Source organism: Microplitis demolitor, chromosome 2, assembly GCF_026212275.2.
Source record: "Microplitis demolitor isolate Queensland-Clemson2020A chromosome 2, iyMicDemo2.1a, whole genome shotgun sequence".
In the NCBI taxonomy this organism is placed as follows: domain Eukaryota; kingdom Metazoa; phylum Arthropoda; class Insecta; order Hymenoptera; family Braconidae; genus Microplitis; species Microplitis demolitor.
In genome coordinates, this window is record NC_068546.1 from 22,475,535 (window position 1) to 22,496,316 (window position 20,782).

Genomic DNA, 20,782 nt, shown 5'->3' on the forward strand with positions numbered 1-20,782 from the left:
GATCCAAGATCAAGTTAAAAATTTTAGTTGCGGGTAATAATAATAATCATCAGTATTACCATAATTTTGATAAAATTAGTTGGATTTAGTTAAATAAAGTCAGTCGGAGCCAGAAAAAGTGCGAGTGTTCCGTACCGACGACAATTATCATTATCAATATCATTATCATAATTATTATTATTATTACTAATAATTAATATGATAAATCGATAAAAAAGGTATGAAAATGCAAAAAGAAAGATAAAAATAATATATATTGTACCTAAAAAAACAGGATTATTAAAGACGATCTTCTTCTTCTTCTTCATTGTCTTCATTATTTTCCTCAGACTCTTCTTTGTAACCAGGATGTTCGCTGATTGCATAATAATTACCATTATAAATAACCCCAAGTTCCCTCAGGACGTCACCACGTATAATAGCTTTAATGGTCCAATTGTAGCATTCTTCACTTTCGCTTTCCCGGTCGAGTCTCTCGACATCGAGAATTTTCGAACTCAGTCTCTCCAAAATAATCCCGATGTCTTTGATGCTCAGATGGTGCTTTTGGTCGACAGTGAGCTGGTCGATCAGCAGCAAAAACTTTTCGGAAGTGACGATCTCGTCCTCCATTATCGTGTTCTCGGTCTCGGACTCGGAGCTGTCGTGTTCCTGATGATGGTTATTGAGATGATGATGATGCATGTGAAAGCCCGAGTTTCGAGGAGACGATGACTCTTCCTCCGCGGTGTCACGAAACCTGACGTGGCCTTTCACCATCCCCGGGCGTCGAGTTCCGTCCGAGAGAGAGGAAGGCGGCTGCGGAGAAGGCGTTTGAGTCTGAGTCTGCTGCTGGTGCTGATCGCGCTGGACCGAATGTTGGTCCTGAATAGGTGAGGTAGCAACTGATTTGTGTACAGCAATACGTCGACCCTCCTCGTGCAATGCACAGCAGTGAAAGTCACACTCGCTGGTATTGTTACCGTCGGTACCGTTTACGGGACTGCCGTTACGTGTCACTGGCTGGTGGATACGATTTGAGCACTCGGGCGTATGGATATGAATGGTTGAACTGCTTTCAAATGAATTGGTACCCTGCTTAACAAGACGACCAGTCATACCTGAGTGTGAGTTAGCACCTACGCCACCTGGACCAGGCCCAGAACCAGGAGCACCACCAGTCCCAGTAGTGACACCAACGTACGTACTATTACTCGGACTAGTAAAACTTTTTTGCACCATATCGTCATGATTTATCACAGTGATTTGGGGGCTACTGTAGCGAGGCGGCAATAGCTCTGCCACATGTCCCGTTTTGTCGTAACCAAGTTTGTCCAAACTCGTCTGTATCACGAGGGATGGACGTTGACCGGGTCCACTTAAATCAGCCTTCTTAGTTGGTGAGTATTTAGAACTCGTTGGATCTGATGATTTTGGTTGCTGAACCGGGGGCTGTTGTGATTGTCCAGCTCCGGAAGACGAGGATGTTGACGAGCGCTGGTCCCAATGTAGCACCACCGTGACACGTCCCTTGTTGTCCATGATTTTCCACGAGGGCGTTTCATCGTGCAACTCCAGGGCATGGATAGTCTCACAAACTATTTTTGGTATTGCTGATATTGCTGTGAAAGACAAATATTGTTTTTTAGCTAATTTTTTTTTGCAATTCCTGTTGTCGTACATCAGACCATCAGATTTGTGATCTTGGTAACAGGGTTCCAGTGAAGTAGTAGCAGTACCTGCGCGGATGATGTCGACGCCTGTTGGACACCAGCGCTCGCCATGCCGCAGTAACAGCAGGATTGTGTTGTTCGCTAGGGTCTTGAAGTATTCCCCGTCCTCGACCTGTGTTCCGTCAGACTCTAGCACCAGGGACACATTTTCGTTCGGTGGCACGCCCAACTTTTCTTTACCTGTCGATAATACACTCAATTATTACCATTATCACCACCCCCATCACCAATTATCTCCACTAAATATTTATAATTATAATTTTTATCAATATTTACCTCGGTGTAGAAGCTCCTCAAAATTGCTTACGACTAGACCCTTCCGTACGTTGCGCCAGCTGTCCCATATCTTGAAAGGTCTCTTGTTCCGTAACTCCTGCTCATAAAAATACACTTTCATTTAGTATTTATACCACAGTGACAGCGTCACTAGATAAACTGCGGTAAAAATAAAAAAAAAAAAAAAAAATATAAACAATAATAATAAAATAAGGTTGCTCTTGGAATAATCGACTCGGGTATTCCTGCAGCATCCATCAGATAATCGGATGGCTGTTAAATAGAGTGTCCATACCGGGTCAACGGAAAGCTAATTTACCCTGCATATTAACTCTCCTTCTCTCTTTAATTTTATCTTCGCTATATCGGATTCTCTTTCTCTCGATGCCGGTGCGCTGGCACTGATGATGCTGAGGGTCGTGGCAATTTTACCCCATAGTTTTTATTATGCACACACGAGTCGGACCGAATGGCAAACGAGACTTGGATGAGACGCGCGCTTTATTCCCTGGGTTTATAAATACATATAACCAACTGGCCTACACTCTATAGATTATTGTCGTGTACCTGAGGCATCCATAAATTGCTCGGTCAAATATGTCTAATGTAATTTATATCGAGTCGACAAGTTCCCATGTAAGAGTTATGATAGATAGCTCTTGTGTCATCTCGAGTGGATTTAGATTAAATTTAATATTTGAAATAAGTAAGCGCGTAACATAACATGGCGGAATAAATAAATAAATAAATAAATAATTTATAAATGGGTGGATGTGTGGTGCAGTTGAGGTGAACAAGGCGTCGTTGGGTGGGAAAGAAAAGCGGCGTCTAAGTGGCAGGTCCCCGGATGGGCGGAATGCGTTATCGAACGAGAGTAGTTGAGAGCAGAGCAGAGCAGAGAAGCGGTTACGTGCTATGAACATCCTCTCTCTTCTACTGAGTACAGACTGTCAGCCCTCGCCCAACCTGTTTTCCACGGTTATATTGTACTCTTATTAAATTTATATTTCACATTAGATATCTTGGCCACGAGTTAAGTCCGTCGTCTATTTGACCAGCGAATCGGCATTTAAACGCCACCAGGGAAAATAAACAGCGAATTTTATTCGGAGTAGTGTTTCCGAAGACCTGAGGGAGGAAACAGACTTGAGTTTGATTGGACGGAATTCAATTTGTAGGGTAAATTAGCTTATGAGTTAAAGTATTAGCGCAATAGGTCATTGGACGGATGGATAAGAAAAAAAAAAATACGGGCGATGCGACGGAGGCTGAAGAAGGGTTGAGAGGCTGGAGGGGTTGTATGAAGGAGGATTAGGACGAAATTATGTTTGGGTCGTTCCGCGTTTTCAACAGGGTGGCGCTAGACTGGTTCGGCGCAGACGCAAGCGCAACTTATGGTCGACAACACTGACCTGATTCAATCATTCTTTAAAGGAACGTTATACTCGTTAAATTAACGTATTGAGAAAATAAGAGTTCGAGGATAAGAGATATGGGGAAGTGGATGTGGATGTGGATATGATATGATATAAAGATGGAGAAGTAGGATGAGGATGAGGATGAGGATGAGGATGAGGATGAGTGAAAAGTAAAGAGAATGAAAAAGATGATGAAGAATAAAGACTAGCATAATACATAGTCAAGTGTCTTGGTAGTACTTAGGGGATGATAGCGTAAATCATGAGTAAAATTTTCCACTTGACAAAACGAACAAAGCTCATCTCGAGGGAAAATTAAAAAAAGAGAGAGAGAGATGAACGAAATAATATATATGTACATATATGCATATAAATGTGTTTTATTCTTTGAATAAACATTCCACGAGGTCGTAAATCGTGAAATGTGAAGGACGTATCGATTTATGAGGAGAGTAGTTTTAGATTTCGTCTGATAGTGGAAGCTAATGCTCGCTGCCAAAAGGTAAAAAGGCATTGCGCCCATTTCCTGGATTTAGAGTAATGAAAAACGCTGAAGGAGGGGTCCACCATCATCACAACCGCCCCCGTCTCTCGCGTCTCACCTCTCGCGTCTCCGCCGTGTCTCCGCGGTCCTCCTTTCTCGGGATTACGCCGGATGCGCGAGAGAGTACGAGTATACGGAGCACAAGAACCCGAAGAAAGAGAAAAAGATAGAAATATATATATATATATGTGTGTGTATATATAAAAAAAAGGGTCACGGGCCGAAGGAGGAGGTTGCCGTCCCCAATATCCTAGGCCAGCCTCCCACACCACTGCCACCAGTCCCCTCGTTCCCTCTTACTCCCTTGGTGCACGTTCAATCAGGGAACTCGAACGGCCGCCGTGTCACGGGGTCATCTACCAGGCGAGGGAAACTAGGTCACGTCAGATTCTATTTGGGACAGGGTGCTTTTATGGCCCACATTAACTTGTTTCTTCTGTCAATCACACACTTTTACACACACCCATGCCTCAAATTACACACCACTAAATTTCATAACTGCCCTTATTTATTTTACCGACAAAGAAAAACTAAATAAAATAAAACAATAATGATAATAATTAAAAAATTCAATAATAGTAAATTTTTTATCACATTTTTACCTCTCTTGCCATTACGTCATATCCCAGCAGGTCTCGGGACCGTCCCACTTGGCACTTATTAAAAAGTGAATGCGGCACGACGTCGCATTATTGTGCGTCTCTTGTCTCTTGACCCCAGCAATATCGGTGGCAATCGGTATCGATGATCAAGTCCTAGAGTTTATACAGCAACAAACCATCAACGCTCTTGAAGAATTAATTGGCCAGTATAATTTCTGTTGACCCACCAGAGAATGCCGTATTACCTACGACGTAAACTTCCAAGAAGATGACCAACTTCACTCAGCATCCTGTCTATCATTAGCAGGCTCCAATAAATATTGCGATGACTTGTCCTGCATGGGGCTGCTGTCACACCTCGATACCTCTGGATCCTCACTTATTTATTTAATAAAAGATTCAGCGTTATAGCTTGACAGTATACCAAGTGTTCCACTCGCTACAACACGGAACACGGCGCACCTTGGTCCATATAAACTTGGCCTCCTATGCGACACCCCAACCACCACCACCACCAGCACCAGCACCACCAGTAGCCAGCCAGTACTACGACCTGGCTCCGTCGACGGACGCGCGTCGTCTGCGCGACCGTTCGACGCCAGCACCACCGACGACAGTCAACCCCGACACAGACGCCACCACACGAGCTATTGAAACAGAAAGATTGGATGGACCGACGCCCCAACGGTCAGGAGACACACGAGGACCAGACAACACCCTTGATGGATACTCTGGTTCTACGTCCTTTCAACTGACATCCTTCTACTTATTTTCCCAATCTCGAGTGCTCCAATTACCAAATCACTCACTCAACTTCCAACTCGTCTCTAAATCTGTTCCGGCTATGACTTACTCTGACACTGGCTCCAGCTTCCAGTGACGTCTTCCCCAACCCGTTGGCTCCGAAACGTTCTAACGAAAAAAAAAAAAAAAAAACAAAAAATTATTAAAATTTTTAAGTATTTAATAACAAATCACTTGAAAATAAGTATCGAAAATTGTTACCCAGTTTCTTAAATGGTCGTATCTTAGACGTCTTCTCTTCAGAAGCCAAAGAACAGCTCACGTTCTTACTGCGGCGAATCCGCAGAATTTCCGTAGATCGATCCTACCGGGAGCGCACACCGTGTCACACAATTTACCGTTTACCTACAATACAACCATACTACTCTCTTTTTATATAGATACTAACAGATGATGAGGGTGAGGGAATATGTGTTATGTATATTGTCTCACTTTGTTGAGTTAAATAACAGATAATACCTTCTCCGTTGGCTCTCTGAGCAGATGGGAAAAACAAATTACCAGAGCACAAACTTCCAAGAGAGACCGCCTGTACAGAGATGAATCTCACGGCATTAATATACTGACACAACACTCGCGCCTCCGTTTGATAACAAACCAGATCCTGTGTTAAGGTTCATGCTCTATTCACTTCCTGATAACAGAATTCGAATCCGCCGCTGTCATTCGTGGAAATTATAAGTGCGCGAAAATATGGCGACTTGTGACTGATTTTTTTTTTGTAAAATAAAATGAGGAGAAAAAAAAATTCAGGCATTGATATGAAAACAAATTTGAATAAAAAAAAAAATTTAAGTTTCTTTGCTGCCTGAATTATTTTAATTTTTGAAAATTTAATGGACTATTTTTAAATTATTTATTTATTTACAAATATTTCAAACTTTTACGCGGTAAAAATTAAAAAAAATCATGATATTAAAATTAATCAAAGTCGAATAATTTTTGAATTTTTTTTAAAACCATAAATTAAAAAAAAAAAATTTCAAAAAAATGCGCCTGTAGTTTTTTAAATTTTCTACATGGGCATATTTTTAGTTTTTTTTATTTTATTAATTAAATTGTTGAAAAAAATATCTGAAATGGCGAAAATATTCAACTTTACACTTTTCCATTTAAAAATTAAAATTTGAAAATTTTCTGTACGAGAAATAATTTTTAATAGGCCGCCTAGTGACCATACTAGCCACTAAAAATAAATACCAATACAGAAAATAATTTTACTAATTTTAAATAAAAGCGCGGGAATATTTGAAATAGAGATGGCGCTCTTTTCAAATCAACGCGCGCAAATGGCGTCCGGGTTTCAAAACATAACCTGCAAATTACATTTCTATTGTTTGTGCAGTCATCAGTAATTTTCAAAAATAATTAAAGTAACTATAAATAAATTAAAAAAAAAAAAAAAATAGTAAAGTGTATTAAAGAATGGGTAAAAAACGCAGTATACAAAACGTATCAGCAAAAAGTATTAAAATAGAAGTTAAAGATGAGATAAGTGAGTTTATTATTTTATTTAATTATTTATTTATTGTAATTATAAAATATAAGTAATTTTGTTAAATAATAAATTAAATAAATTAGATGATAATGAAGTATTGGTTGCACGTGATCGTCTAAAAGGAGCCTTACGAGAACTGCTACGCAATAGCGACGAAGGATCATCAGCAGAGTCCGCAGACGAGGTTCCACCACCAGAAATGAAGCCGACACCAGTTAAAAAGTTGGTATAATTATTATTTTTAATTATATATTACTGTCAATAATTTGATTATCATTCCGATTGAAATATCAAGTCTCAGAAAATAAAATGTTTTAATTTTTTATTTTACAGATCGAAACCTCCACCAACACGCAAAATAAAAAGACGCAAGCAATTGCCTGCTGATCAGTTATTCCACCACACATATGTCATGAAATTATTTGACAGGAGTGTAGATTTAGCGCAATTTCGCGAAGACACTCCGCTGTATCCAATTTGTCGTGCCTGGTTGGCAAATCAACCGCGAAATCCAAACCTAGTACCAAAAGTCAGGACTCCTAGTCCTGAAATAGTCGACGAGCTTCACACAGATCATAATCTTGAGGATTCAAATGGTGAATTAAGGGATGTTTTCAATTTGCCTTTACCTAAACCTGCTGAAGAAGCTTTCCCGAGGAATCGGATCCCGTCGCCAACTCCGCAGCCCAAAGAAAAACTTGATCTTAATTATGTAATTAGATCATTAATAGTATTATGTATTAGATCATTAATAGTCTACATTTATTTATTTATTTATTGATTTTTATTCAGGAAGGAAAAACTTTGAAGTCTAAAGAAACTTTGATGAAAAGTCATCGGTTGCATTGGAATTCGGTCAGACGTAAATGGCACCAACAGGCACAGAAAAATGAAAAACGTTTTCAAAAAAGTGCTAATATACTGGAAACTATTTTTAAAAGGTTCAGTATTCATTTTATTGGTTAACATTTTTGAATATTTATTACTTTAAATTAATTAGTATTAATTACTGGGAACTAATTATTTACTTTTTGTGCCAACCGATGTTTTGAATATTTTTTTATGAATATAATTTTTTTTTCAGGGCTCAGTCAGAGTTTGAGTAATTGAAGGACAACTTGAAAATTCGTTAATGTAATTGACGATTTATAAATAAATTTTTGTGACTACAAATAAACAAATGTAACAATTAAATAAATTTTATAAGTAAATTAATTATCAAACAGGAATTTTTTTTTTCATTCATTCACATGCGTATTTTTTTTTAATATTTAAAAAATTTTTTATATTCTGCTGCCCTTTTATTTTATCGTATGATTTTTAATTTTTCTCCAATATCTTATAATTTATTTTTCAAATATTTGAATTTACCGCGCAAGTAATGAGAATAATTAATAAATTATTAATAAAAATAAAAAATTTCAAATAAACTTCGACTAATTAATGTCATTACTGACATATATACATTTCAATAACACTATTCAATTTTTAAATTTTGCGCCAAGATGGCGCTACTACGCATCACGGTAGTCGTTAAAATTTGCTAAAGTGGGGGGAGGAAGAATGAATTGCAAAATCGATTACTTTGTATCAACTGGCGGCCCAATAGCGGCAGTCAGTATCATCGGGAATGGCAGCAGTAGTCGAGATCTTTCTTTACGTTTGAAATGGAACCCAGTATTCTGGCGTCGTGTAAATTGTGCAGTGTTTGTAAAATTTATTTATTAATTTAAATTGTGCAAAGTATTTGTGGTGTAGTGAAGTGTTCAGTGCTTGTGTAGTGTTGAGTGTTCAGTGCTAGTGTGATGTGTTGCTGATGGCTGATGCTGATATCTTCCCAGTTCCTGAACCAATTCATCTGGCATCGTCTGGTGGGAAATAGCAGTTAAGTGATGTTTTTTTAGCTGAAATACACTTGGAGCAATTTAAATCAAATCTCCAAGTGTATAAGGATACCCTTCTGCATAGTATTTCTCCACCAAGGTTTGTTCAAACACTCAAGTGTTTTTTTTTTAATATTACAATATTTTTGTGTCATTTTCTGCCGCCATTTTATTTTGTCATACGATTTTTAATTTTTCTCCAATTTCTAATAATTTATTCTTCAATTATTTAAATTCATCATGCAAGTCATAAGAATAATTAATGAATTATTGATAAAAATAAAAAATTTCGAGCATATTTTTTAGTCGAATTAATAAAATTATTAAATTTAAATTTTTAAATTTCGCGCCAAGATGGCGCCACTGCGCGACGCAGTATTCGACGTTCAAATGTTTGCTAAAGTGGGGGAGGTCGAATGATTGCAAAATCGATTGCTTGGTATCAACTGACGGTTTGATAGCGACAGCCAGTATAATCGAAAACGGCAGTTGTAGTCGAAATCTTTCTTTACGTTCGAATTGAAGCACAGTATTGCAGAGGTATCGCGTAATTATATTTCAAGTTTTTTGCTCATAGTTTAATTAAATTGTGCAGTGTTTGTAAAATTTAAATTGTGTAAAGTGTCTACAGTGTAGTTGTTGAGAGTTCAGTGGAAGTGTTAAGTGTTAAGTGTTCAGTGCTAGTGTAAAGTGTTGTGAATTGCTGATGCTGATACCTTCCAAGTTCTTGATCAAACTCATCTGGCATCGTCTGGTGAGGAAATAGCAGTTAAGTGACGTTTTTTTAGCTGAAATACACTTGGAGCAATTTCAATTAAATCTCCAAGTGTATTAGGACACCCTTCTGCATATTATTTCCCCACCAAGGTTTGTTCAAGCACTCAAGTGTTTCTTTTTATTTTTTAAATATTTTTCTAAGATATTTTACCGCCATTTTATTTTGACGTACGATTTTTAGTTTCCTTGGATTTCAAATAATTTAATTTCTAAATATTGAAATTTACTACGTAAGTAATAAAAATAATTAATAAAAATGCATAATCAACTCAGCAACTCGCGGCGCATTTCGGAATGTGCCCAAAAATTTCAAATTAAAAGATTTTTTTCATATTTATAAAAACTAAAAAATTCGTTTTAAAAATAATTACTTACTTAAAAATTCACAATTTTTACGCGCACATTCCAACTTCTCTCTCTTCGCTCATCTAAACTAAAAAAAATAACTTGAAAATGAATCAGGGTAAAATAAACAGACTTTTATTTTCAAATAAAGAATTATTTAATGAGTGATTTACGTCAATTACATTGACAATTAGCGGTAACTTACACATTAGTTTTTATTTACTTTCAATCAATTAGAATTCACGCGACACCATTATCGATATTCACCTTCCAAATTATTTATCAATAATAATAATAATACTTATTATCATTATCATGAATCCGTGAGCTACTCGCATCACTCCCATATAAAATATTTAATTTAAGAAATTAATAAAATCTTCAATTCGTTCATACCTAAGCTACATTCTGATACTTTTATTTAAATTATCTATTATATAAGATGTTAATTTATTTATTATTTATTAACTTTTATATTTGCTAATCGCAGTATAAAATTTTAATTATCGGCAGCCATTTTATCCAGACGCTTATTAAAAGCATCGTAATCAAAAGATTATTTTTTTTTACTTAAACATATTAATTATCAATCATTTTTTTATTTTTTTTTTTTTTTCCTTTAAGGAAGATCTCAATACCATAATAGTTTGGCCTCCTTATTAATAAAAATCCAGTATTATAAATTCCTAAGTAAAAACTTAAATTATTTATCAGTAAGCGAAAGTTCAAGCACCTGACGAAAAGTTTCTTCTTCGAGCAGTCGTCTCTGTTCGTCTTCTAACTGCTGCTGTTCTGAAAGTCTCATCGCTATTTTCAATTGATCAGCAGTTGGATCTTCAATGAGTTCATTATTCCCAATCTCATGCCCGTCTATAATATTTGACCTAGAACTTGTCCTCCCGTTTTCGCCAAGAGATTCCGCAGTCTCTTGGTAGAGCTCCAAACTCTCCTGGATTGCTCTAAAAATATATAAGTAAATATATAGATCACTTCCTGTGAGTAACTAAAATCAATCATGGAATTTTCGTTGGAAAAAAAATTAATTAAAAAAGAAAAAAAAAAAATTAGAACAGACCCACCTGACTGATGATTAAATTGAAACCATGCAAAACAATTAAACAATTAAATAAAGCATGCAGTAAATAAATATATCATTTATATAAATACCTTTGAAGCTGACGTTCTTCTTCAGTCAGCAAATTCGGGGTTGTCGGTCGTGAGGGCTTCTGGGCTCTCAGAGCTTCCCAAATATCGACCTCATCTCTTTCACTGCCGGCCTCGAGCAAACTCTGCTGGATAGCGAATTGCAGAAGATCATCTTCCTCTTCAATACTGAATTGCGTACGATCGAGCGCGCCGAGTTTTATGTAACCTGGTGGTGCTTCGAAGCAAATATCATCAACGACGCACGTTGTCCTGGTGCCTTCTTGAATCCTCTTCACGTGCGGCACTTCCTGGTCTAGTCCAAAGATGTTCCCGAAGGTTATTCTCGCATTCAACACATGGAACAGTGGAATTTCTAGTAAAAAAAAAAAAAAACGAATTTGTGTTAAAAGGAAACTCGGTTGCATTTAAATTTTCTTATTCGTACCGATTTTAACGGGAAAACCTGAAGGCAGTTGCATTTGAATAAAATTTTTTAGTTTAGCAAAGTGGGTACTGGATATCGCCATCAGGTCAACGATCGGCATGATCTGTTCCTGAAGACTCAGTGGATACTCTTCTGACAGCCACAAAGTCGCGCGGAATTTTTGAATTTTGGTGTTGACTTCTTTAGGTCGCCCGATGTCGCGGCCATTTAGATCAACATCCGGGTCGAAGTATTCTTCGGGAGTTATGTTTGAATGATTTCCCACATTGATAAATTCTTCCTGTAATTAATTGAATTATGATGAAAATATTACTCTTATCAAAAATGTTTTCAAACAAAAGTTGTAGGAAATTTAATTTTACAAAAAAAATGTCTCTTATGATTTTTTCTTAGGACTAATACGAAAGCCGTAATTTCAAAATTAAGATTTTCATAATTAACAAAAATTTAAATCGTTCATTATGAATCTTAATTGTCGAATTACGGTGAAAATATTGGCTGTATAATAAAATCATAAGAGACATTTTTGTTATAAAATTAAATTTCCTACAACTTTCGTTCAAAAATTTTTTTAATAAGACCAATATTTTCGTCGTAATATCAAAAATTCGACTCAATTCATTTAAAAAATCTTATTCCTATACAAAAATATCTCATGGCAAGCTTCAATTAAATTTAAAAAAAAAAATGCTGCGGAAATTTTTAACAAAAAAAAAAAAGTAAATTAAACTCACGCTACACGTAGCACCGCCATTTTCTTCCTGCTGTTGTTCAGCAATACCTAGGAAAGATTGAAGTGGAGTACGGGGTGTATGGCTCCGTACTTTATCTGCCTCAGACAAATGTTCAAGACGTGTCTTAGTGATCAATTCGACATTACTGGCACTGAAGACTTTACACTCGTGGCCATTAATCACTTCACTTTTGTCCGACCTCCACCCCCATATCCCGGCTTTGTTTCTCTCGAAACTTATTTTGTCCGTGTCAACGTAGGTCGTAACTATCGGATTGGTCAGTCGAGCGACGATTCCTTCCTCGGAGGGCGCCATCAGCTGGACATTTTCGTCGTCTATTAATTTCATGTGCTCGACGTAGACTTTTCGTGTCTCATGGTCCACTTCCATCATCGTAGCGCCGTCATCTTTAATTAAATAAATCATTTTATAAATTACTTAAATCACTTAATTAATTCATTAATTTATATCCTACTTCAATATCTACAGTAAAATATACAGCAATAATTAAAATTAAAAGGACGGGCTGTGCTGTAGATCAAATATTTTTTTTTTTATCGGGTACTAAATCACCTGGTGTATCTCCAACCATGCGGAAGACATAACTTCGATCGCACCTAATAGTCACAGGTGCACTTGGTACGTCTTCCATTAAATTTCATAAATTGTAAGCAAGACAAAGACAATGCAGAGATAAAGTAACAGACAAAATAAATAAAACGTGTGAAATTTCAATGCATGTAAAGTAAATTTTTTTTAATAAAAATTAAAATATTACATGCAAATAAAATATTTAATTATTTGATAAAATAAATACTTACTCTGGCCTTTGAAGACGTAACTGAGATTACCGCGTTGCCAATTCGCGTGATCGAAACCCAGTAATGTGGTGTCTATTCTTACATTACTTCCTTGTTTGTATACTTTGTAAGTATCACTGGGACACATACGCGATGCCAAGGGAACTGAAAATTAATATATTTTATTTTAATAAATAATTATCATTAAAATTAAAATAATAAATTACCCCAACTAGTAAATTCCCATTTCATTTCAACATAAAAATCCGGTGCTTGTTTTAACTTATGAAGTAATTCAGGGATTCCATCAATCCGATTGCAATATCTCTGATAGTCTCTGCGTGCCAATACCATTTGCAATATCTCTGGATTACCTGTACCCGTTGCTTCCTGGACCACTGAAATCAATCCTCAGTGATAAATCTCATTCTCAATATAATAAATATACAGAAAAAAATCTCGACCGAGTCAAGAAAATTTTAACAAACCTAGAAAACCAGAGTTTCAACTCAGAAATTAAAATTAAACTTTTGATAATATCTCGATGACGTAAAATTAAAGCTGCTATTTTACACAAAATACTAGACGTCATCGAGATGTCAAAAGTTTCATTTCAATTTTTAATGATCTAGAGTTCTCATTTTTGATTCCACGTGGCTCAAAAAAATCTTGAATTGATTCCCGAAGACATTTGTCTTCCAAAATATTTTCCTAACTCGATAAATATTTTTTCTGTATATATAAATAATTACCACTCCATCCTTGCGTATTTTCTGTATAAACATTAGCCTCGTGGTTTAACAAAACCTCCACAGATTCTTTGTAACCCAGCGTTACCGCCAGCATCAAAGGCGACCTGCCTCTAGCATCATGTTTCTCTTTGTCATGCTGGAAATTAATAAACAATTCATCAATTAATTAATTACCTAGCAATAAAACAAACAATCACCAATGACATTACAGTCAAATATATTTAAATTCAACATTAATAATAAATTTATCATTGAAATTCATACGGCTTCCCAGCAAATACGGCTTCAAATCCCACTTACCCACACAAGCATAATAATTAATTATGTCCACATCCATCAGCACGAATAATAATTATAATAACTCGCAATAATTAAGACAATTAACTCACAAAAAAAATTTTTTATTTTTAAACCAACTTTAGACCATGAGTGAATTTAGCAGACAAATTTAAAATTATAAATAATTAAAAAAAAAATATTTATAAAAAATGCACTTGTTAGTTTTGAAATTTTTTAAATGCGCATTTTTTTTGAATTTAAAAAATTTTAAATTTGGCATGTCTGCTCCATTCTTTTCATCTCTCGACCTTGTCAAATAAATTAGCAGCAATAAATTACCTTGAATTAATTAAATAATAAAGTAATTAATTATTGGTGATAAAAATTACCTGATTAGTTGACAATACAGTATCAAGCTGATGGTAATCATTATTCCAAACCAGCCAATGCAGTGGATAAGTCTCTTTTATTTTATCAATATTCACCATTTCTAATTAAATATAAAAATAAAACTATACCCGTAATTAAAAATTAAATTTATTATATAAATATAAAATATATTAATATTATTCAATCTACTTTTAAATCTAATCTTATCATTTATCACCAGCAATTATTATAAATATAAATAATAATGATAATAATAATGACAGAATGATGAGATGTCACGTTTTAAATGATAACCACGAGGTAGACATTGACACATAACTTAATTTTACAGAATACATAACTAGGTAATGAGCAAATGTCCATTGACAATTGGTCCAACTCAACCCAAAAATATTTAACAACTTTTGCTGCTTATTGTCACGAGTTCGAAATGTTAACTGATAACTTTCATATTATTATTATATTTTATATATATTATTATTATTATTTATTTAATGTCTCGTGTCACTCAGTGACACTTGTCACTCTGAAGTCGATTCCGGAGCCGGATCTCCGATAAATATTCAAATATAAAAAAATTAACAAAGCGCGCGAAAAAAAAAAAATTTGAATTTGCAAAAACTCCGACACTTTTTCTCAGCAGAATTTATTATAAAAAATAGTGAACTAGGTTATGGTCGCTCGAACGGTGGGTGTCTGGCTCGAGAAGAAGACGAGGAGGAGGAGAAAGAGCTGACGGGAGAGAGTCGGAATCGCTCGGACGACGTCGGGTGATTTACTGATCGTTTGACGTCACTGATTAGACCGCCAAGATGGTTGTCAATGTTGATAAGTGGTTACCGTAGGAAATACCAGTGCTCGAGGTGGTTAGCTCTTTATTAACGTTTATTTATTTAAATAATTAGTAGTCCTGAGGTTTAACTGCGCTGGCAGAAGGTTATGATGTCTGTTAAGTGATTTATTTTGTTGGTGCCTGGATGCAGGCAACACACATTAATAATTAATATATTAGTTATTAAATAAATAAATAAATATATATATAAAAACGATGGCGGAGGGTGAGGATGCTGAGTTACGTCGGGCTCTGGATGTCGTCCAGTCAATGATTGAAATTTCAGCAGAGAGATTAGAAGGTCTCAGGACCAAGTGTTCGACTAGCGCTGAATTAACTCAGCAAGAAATTCGAACTCTGGAAGTAAGAGCCTATTTTTTCAATAAATTTGTCATCAATTTGTAAATTTCATTTTTATTTTTGTTTTTTTTCAGGGGAAGTTAATAAAACTTTATTCAAAACAACTTGTTACCAAGTCGAAATTAGCTGTCGGGTCTTTGCCACCTGAAATGAGACAGTATCCATCATTGTCACAGTGGCTACGTGTTGTTGGTCTCACTCCAGAATCCATAAACGTGAGTAATTAATTAATAAATGATTGAATTTATTTTAATTGTAAAAAAAAAAATATTTTTAGAGCGTCTGCAGCAAAGCCCATACCCTGGAAGCACTGAAAGAAAAATCCGAACGCGAGCTAAGTTTGATGTTGGGAGAAAATAATTTACGGCATGAAGAAGAATTACGTAGACTTTGCCGAGCTCTGCATAATCTACGCCGTTATATTGACGTTTTGTTAGAAGGAGACAAAGAAACTGACATGAACTTGTACTGGGACTCGTGGGATCGTCACCATTTACGCAGTGGACCTTCTCCGAGACCCGTAAGATCGCGAACTACTCGCAGCTCGGTGCCATCTGAAGACAGTATTCCTTATCACAACAACATAAACGTAAATAATGACATTCTGAGCCAGTCGTCATCGATTATTTGTCTCACCAGCAGTCCGCCGTCGACTCCACTGCTGAGCAAGCAGGCGCGCGCTAATGTAAAGTTTCCCACGACCCCACCGCCGAGCAAAAAACACCAGAGCCATCAACCGCCTGAGGTGTTCCCGCTGACAAAGTCGAAATCTCATGAGTCGCAGCTGGCAAATCGGTTAGAGAACGGGGAAACCGAGCATCCGAGACGTATCAGATTGCCAACGGAGCCGGGGTCTGACAGCAGCAACGCCAACATCGCTGATACTCTGAATATCAGCAGTCCCATTAAATCTCCACCTTATTCTAGTGCCGAGAGCGATGACAACAGTTACAAAGGAACTGTTACCAGTCTCCAGGTACCCAAGTCACCACGAACCCCGACAGTAACTCGGGGAATGGGTCACATTATCAACCACCGGTTCACAAAGACCTTCAAGATGATGACCACGTGCGACTATTGCGAGAAGCAGATGTTCATCGGCACGGGATTGAAGTGCAAGGAGTGTAAGTATAAATGTCACCGGGACTGTGAGTCAAAGGTCCCGCCTTCTTGCGGACTGCCGCAGGAATTATTCGACGAATTCAAACGAACACTTCAAGCTGACAGTTTCGCAAATGCTTCGCCGACTTTAAGTAAACCCAGTGTTACTTCACCGAATCATCATCATCATATTTCAAATTTACTCAGCTCGCTTAACCGCAAGGACCGGAAACGGTCTCACCCTCACTCGACGATAAACATACCGTTCACTAGTGCTGACTCAAGTTCAACTACCTCGAGCTGCAACAGCTCAACTCCTTCTAGTCCAGCGTTACTGCCGGGTAATCAAACGACTAGTCAAACAATAACGAGCGTTAATGTTACCAGTACTGCTACTAGCACTCACATGCTGACGGTAAAGCAGCAGTTCCATTTTCCTGACGTGACACTCAATGAGAAGACACTGATGGTCGATGGACACAATCGACTTGACAGCACAGTCATGTCCAGTGACAGCGACAAGACTGTCAGTGTCTCAGGATCGGGAAGTGTCAGCACAGACTCGGAGCGCACGCCAGTGAGAGTCGACTCCCAGGACTCCCAGGTCTCTGATGGAGAGCCAGGAGACAACAGTCGCTGGCCGAGGCAGAACAGTTTGTCGATGCGCGAGTGGGAGATTCCCTACGACGAGCTGAAGATCGGGGACCCGATAGGCACTGGAAGATTCGGGACCGTCTTCCGGGGCAACTGGCATGGAGACGTTGCTATCAAGGTCCTGAACATGGATCACTACTCGGATAATGAGAAAACTCTTGAGGCTTTTAAACTGGAAGTTGCGACATTCCGTAAGACGAGACATGAAAATTTGATTTTATTCATGGGCGCTTGTATGAAACCTCCGCATTTGGCGATCGTCACTAGTATGAGCAAAGGCATGACGCTTTTTACTCATATTCATTTGAGAAAGGACAGGTTTAATATGCTTAAAACTACTGTCATTGCTCAACAGATTTCTCAGGTAAGTATTTTTATAAATATATTTATGCTGGGTAATTAAATTTTTAATTCAAAAATCGAGATTCTGGAAATATTTTTTATTGATTTAATTGCTGAAAAACCCCTGATTGATGTTTTTAAGTACGCGGTCTATTAAAGCTACGGAATAAATTTTTTAAAAAAATCATTGTCATTTTTTAGATTTTTTGAAATTTTTTTTTTTTAAATATTTTATGCTAATTAAATTTCGAATCACATTACAAAAATTAAACTATGTATTTGTGATAAAAAATTCGCTACTAATTAACGGTAAAAGTAATAATTAAAAATTTTAATTATAATTAAAATTTAGAAATTTTTTACGGAGATTTTGATTCCATTACGCGCATTAAATTTTTTTTTATTTAATCTCGTTATAATTAATTATCGATTAGTTATTAATTATTAATAGAATATTCCCATGTATTAAATAAACTCTTGTTAATTAAAATTTTCCAATAGTTTAAAAATTACATTGAAGAGAATAAATGAATAAATTATTTTTGTAGGGAATGGGTTACCTTCACGCACGTGGAATAGTTCATAAAGATCTAAAGAGCAAAAATATATTTTTGGAAACCGGAAAAGTCGTAATTACAGACTTCGGTTTATTCAGCGTAACAAAAGTTTGTTATGGTAACAGGTAAATTATTAATTTTTGATTTTTTTTTTCAACAAATCAATTAGACAAAAAATATGCACTTGTAGAAAATTAAAAAATCTTTAAGTGCAATTTTTGTAAATATTTTTTTTTTCGCAATTTATCAGTTTGAAAAAAAATCCAAAAATTATCAGACTTCGGAAAACTTCAGTGTCATTATTAAATAATTAAATTTAGTCGCAGCACCATTTTTGGTCACTGTTCCAGTTTTGGACATTTAATATTTTATTTCAATTACCCTATTAAATAATTCCATGTGGGATTGCATGGGAATTCATAAAAATCCATTGAAAAAAGTATGAATTTATATAAGAATCCTTAGGAATTAATATAGGAGTCTATGGATTTATATAAAAATCCATGGGTAGGTTTTGGAATGTTGTAGATTCTCATGAGACATCGATATAAAAATCGATATGGGATTCCATAGATTCCTATATGGATTTAGCATGGTGTAGATTTCCATAGGGAATGTGAGAATCTATATCAGAATCTACGCTGGATTTCTACAAGAAACCATATGAGAAGTCCGAAAACCCCATAGGTATCTAGGCTGGATTCCCATATGGATTTTTGATGGGGTATTGAAAAAGTAAAAAATAAAATTTCTACTGTAACATGCGTGATAAAAGTACCTGAGTAGACATTTTAAAAATTGTCATCGCGTGTTTTATTTAAATTTTTCAAGTGTCCAAAATTGGTACCCGTAACCTACATCATACACTAAATTAATAAATCAATGAAATATAAAATATGACTAATTAAATATAGAAAAAGTAATGGATTGAGCATTCCACCCGGTTGGCTGTGTTATTTATCACCGGAAATAGTGCGGAGACTTCGACCCCAGCGTACAAGAGATCAAGAAGAATTATCATTTACTGAAGCCTCTGATATTTACGCCTTCGGGTTTGTTTTTTATTTAATTAAAGTAAAAAAATTAAACTAAATTAACATATAAATGTATATGTATATACAGATATATAAGAGAAAGTATGATGATATTTAATGAACAATATTACAGAACTGTGTGGTATGAATTACTCTGCGGAGAGTGGCCATTTAAAGGGCAACCACCTGAGGCAATAATATGGCAAGTCGGTAAAGGAATGAAACAAACTCTAGCAAACTTACAAGCTTCACGTGAGGTCAAGGTAATCATACTTGTCCTTATATTTATTTTTAATCAATTAATTATTTTTTAAAATTATAAACACGTAAATTTTATTTAAATCCGCATTTACTCCAATCCAGTTTTAATTTTAAATTAAAATTCCCGCTCTGGGAATTTTTTAATTTATTGAATTAATTGATTAATTAACAATAAATAATTACAGGAAATATTAATGCTCTGCTGGGCTTATCACGCTGATAAACGTCCGGATTTTTCAACTCTACTATCAAAGCTCGATAAGTTGCCGAAAAAAAGATTAGTGCGTAGTCCTTCTCATCCTATTCAAATTTCGCGCTCTGCGGAATCAGTATTTTGATAATAGTATTAATTAATTAGTTAATTAATTAACTAATTAATTAATTTAATAAATCAGTCAAAGATAAATAAACGATTGTACATAACTTGTTAATATTAATAACAAATTAATTAATTAATTATCATTAAGAAGTACCTCGACTAAAATGATTGACGTGATGTCAATTTGTTCACGTCTATCACTCAAATGATAACGAGTATTCAATCAATAGTATTAAATTTTATTTAAAAGACATTTTTTCGTTAATTTAAAATTTTTTATTTATACTAAATACTCAAAATTTAATATTTATACACATACATATATATATATATATTTTTTTTTTTATGAAAATGTCTTTTATTATTTAAATTGAATTGTTGATATTTTTTCAGTAGTTAATTTATTTTTATTTTCACTATTGTTATTATGATAAATTGATAATTAAATTGTTAATTTAACAAAAATAATAAAATATCAATGGATTATCGGTAGAGATAATTGTTGAGTGCACTAGTCATACAGCACTTTTAATTATTATGTGTTTTTAAATTTAATTTTTTGTATAATATCAGACGTGCATTTTTAATGTAAATTATTTTAAAATTTTAAAAATTATTATTTAAATGAGTGAGATGTTAAATTTATCATGGATGTGTATAATAAAAAAAATAAACCGGTAACAATTCAAATTCGTCGTTTATTTATTTATTTTTATTTTTATTTTTTAAACTTCCTGCTATGAAAATTGAAAATTAAAAAAAAAAAAAGTTGTTGGTTTCGGTTCGATTTTTGAAAATCGACTTTTCATCAGATGTTCTGATAATCAAGACTTTTCTGAGAATCCTAGAGAAATCCTAGCGAAATCCTAGACAAATCCTAGAGAAATCCTAGAGAAAACTTAGAAAAATTTCTTTCT

General features: G+C 35.3%; 4 protein-coding genes across 6 annotated transcripts; 2 read left to right on the plus strand and 2 right to left on the minus strand.

The window, feature by feature from the left end:
• Positions 1–237: 237 nt before the first annotated feature.
• LOC103579764 (uncharacterized) lies at positions 238–4,996 on the minus strand. Its single transcript, XM_008561280.2, has 4 exons — positions 4,553–4,996; positions 1,989–2,085; positions 1,719–1,892; positions 238–1,601 (listed from the first exon to the last, which is right to left on the minus strand). The coding sequence occupies exons 1-4, from the start codon at positions 4,562–4,564 to the stop codon at positions 280–282; spliced, it is 1,605 nt and encodes a 534-aa protein (XP_008559502.1). The 5' UTR covers positions 4,565–4,996; the 3' UTR covers positions 238–279.
• Positions 4,997–6,658: 1,662 nt separating this feature from the next.
• LOC103579765 (protein lin-37 homolog) lies at positions 6,659–8,069 on the plus strand. 2 transcript variants are annotated; one of them, XM_008561281.3, is made up of 5 exons: positions 6,659–6,851; positions 6,938–7,076; positions 7,188–7,566; positions 7,647–7,795; positions 7,939–8,069. In XM_008561281.3, the coding sequence occupies exons 1-5, from the start codon at positions 6,782–6,784 to the stop codon at positions 7,958–7,960; spliced, it is 759 nt and encodes a 252-aa protein (XP_008559503.1). In that variant the 5' UTR covers positions 6,659–6,781; the 3' UTR covers positions 7,961–8,069. The 2 variants fall into 2 exon arrangements, with proteins under 2 accessions (XP_008559503.1, XP_053599072.1); XM_053743097.1 differs by having other exon boundaries at positions 6,977–7,076.
• Positions 8,070–9,999: 1,930 nt separating this feature from the next.
• LOC103579766 (ankyrin repeat domain-containing protein 13D) lies at positions 10,000–15,093 on the minus strand. The gene is made up of 8 exons (XM_008561284.2): positions 14,405–15,093; positions 13,737–13,872; positions 13,212–13,382; positions 13,006–13,149; positions 12,185–12,591; positions 11,451–11,730; positions 11,027–11,378; positions 10,000–10,818 (listed from the first exon to the last, which is right to left on the minus strand). Exons 1-8 carry the CDS (start codon positions 14,501–14,503, stop codon positions 10,563–10,565), a joined length of 1,845 nt encoding a protein of 614 aa, XP_008559506.1. The 5' UTR covers positions 14,504–15,093; the 3' UTR covers positions 10,000–10,562.
• A 132-nt stretch (positions 15,094–15,225) lies between these two features.
• Positions 15,226–20,539, plus strand: LOC103579767 (kinase suppressor of Ras 2). Of its 2 annotated transcripts, XM_008561285.3 has the most exons (7): positions 15,228–15,600; positions 15,672–15,812; positions 15,875–17,716; positions 18,243–18,376; positions 19,166–19,303; positions 19,419–19,548; positions 19,732–20,539. In XM_008561285.3, the coding sequence occupies exons 1-7, from the start codon at positions 15,454–15,456 to the stop codon at positions 19,882–19,884; spliced, it is 2,685 nt and encodes an 894-aa protein (XP_008559507.1). In that variant the 5' UTR covers positions 15,228–15,453; the 3' UTR covers positions 19,885–20,539. The 2 variants fall into 2 exon arrangements, with proteins under 2 accessions (XP_053599005.1, XP_008559507.1); XM_053743030.1 differs by lacking the exon at positions 19,732–20,539 and having other exon boundaries at positions 15,226–15,600; positions 19,166–19,325; positions 19,419–19,524.
• Positions 20,540–20,782: the final 243 nt, after the last annotated feature.

Coding starts and splice junctions, on each gene's coding strand:
- LOC103579766 (XM_008561284.2), bottom strand. CDS start 14,503: ATGGTGAATATTGATAAAATAAAAGAGACTTATCCACTGCATTGGCTG. Junction 13,383..13,736: donor AAATACGCAAGGATGGAGTG/GTAATTATTTAT, acceptor GATTGATTTCAG/TGGTCCAGGAAGCAACGGGT. Junction 11,731..12,184: donor ATGGCGGTGCTACGTGTAGC/GTGAGTTTAATT, acceptor AATTAATTACAG/GAAGAATTTATCAATGTGGG.
- LOC103579765 (XM_008561281.3), top strand. CDS start 6,782: ATGGGTAAAAAACGCAGTATACAAAACGTATCAGCAAAAAGTATTAAA. Junction 7,567..7,646: donor AAAAACTTGATCTTAATTAT/GTAATTAGATCA, acceptor ATTTTTATTCAG/GAAGGAAAAACTTTGAAGTC. Junction 7,796..7,938: donor CTGGAAACTATTTTTAAAAG/GTTCAGTATTCA, acceptor TTTTTTTTTCAG/GGCTCAGTCAGAGTTTGAGT.
- LOC103579767 (XM_008561285.3), top strand. CDS start 15,454: ATGGCGGAGGGTGAGGATGCTGAGTTACGTCGGGCTCTGGATGTCGTC. Junction 15,813..15,874: donor TCACTCCAGAATCCATAAAC/GTGAGTAATTAA, acceptor AAATATTTTTAG/AGCGTCTGCAGCAAAGCCCA. Junction 19,304..19,418: donor TCTGATATTTACGCCTTCGG/GTTTGTTTTTTA, acceptor ACAATATTACAG/AACTGTGTGGTATGAATTAC.
- LOC103579764 (XM_008561280.2), bottom strand. Junction 1,893..1,988: donor TGAGGAGCTTCTACACCGAG/GTAAATATTGAT, acceptor TATTATCGACAG/GTAAAGAAAAGTTGGGCGTG. Junction 1,602..1,718: donor CGTCGACATCATCCGCGCAG/GTACTGCTACTA, acceptor TGTCTTTCACAG/CAATATCAGCAATACCAAAA.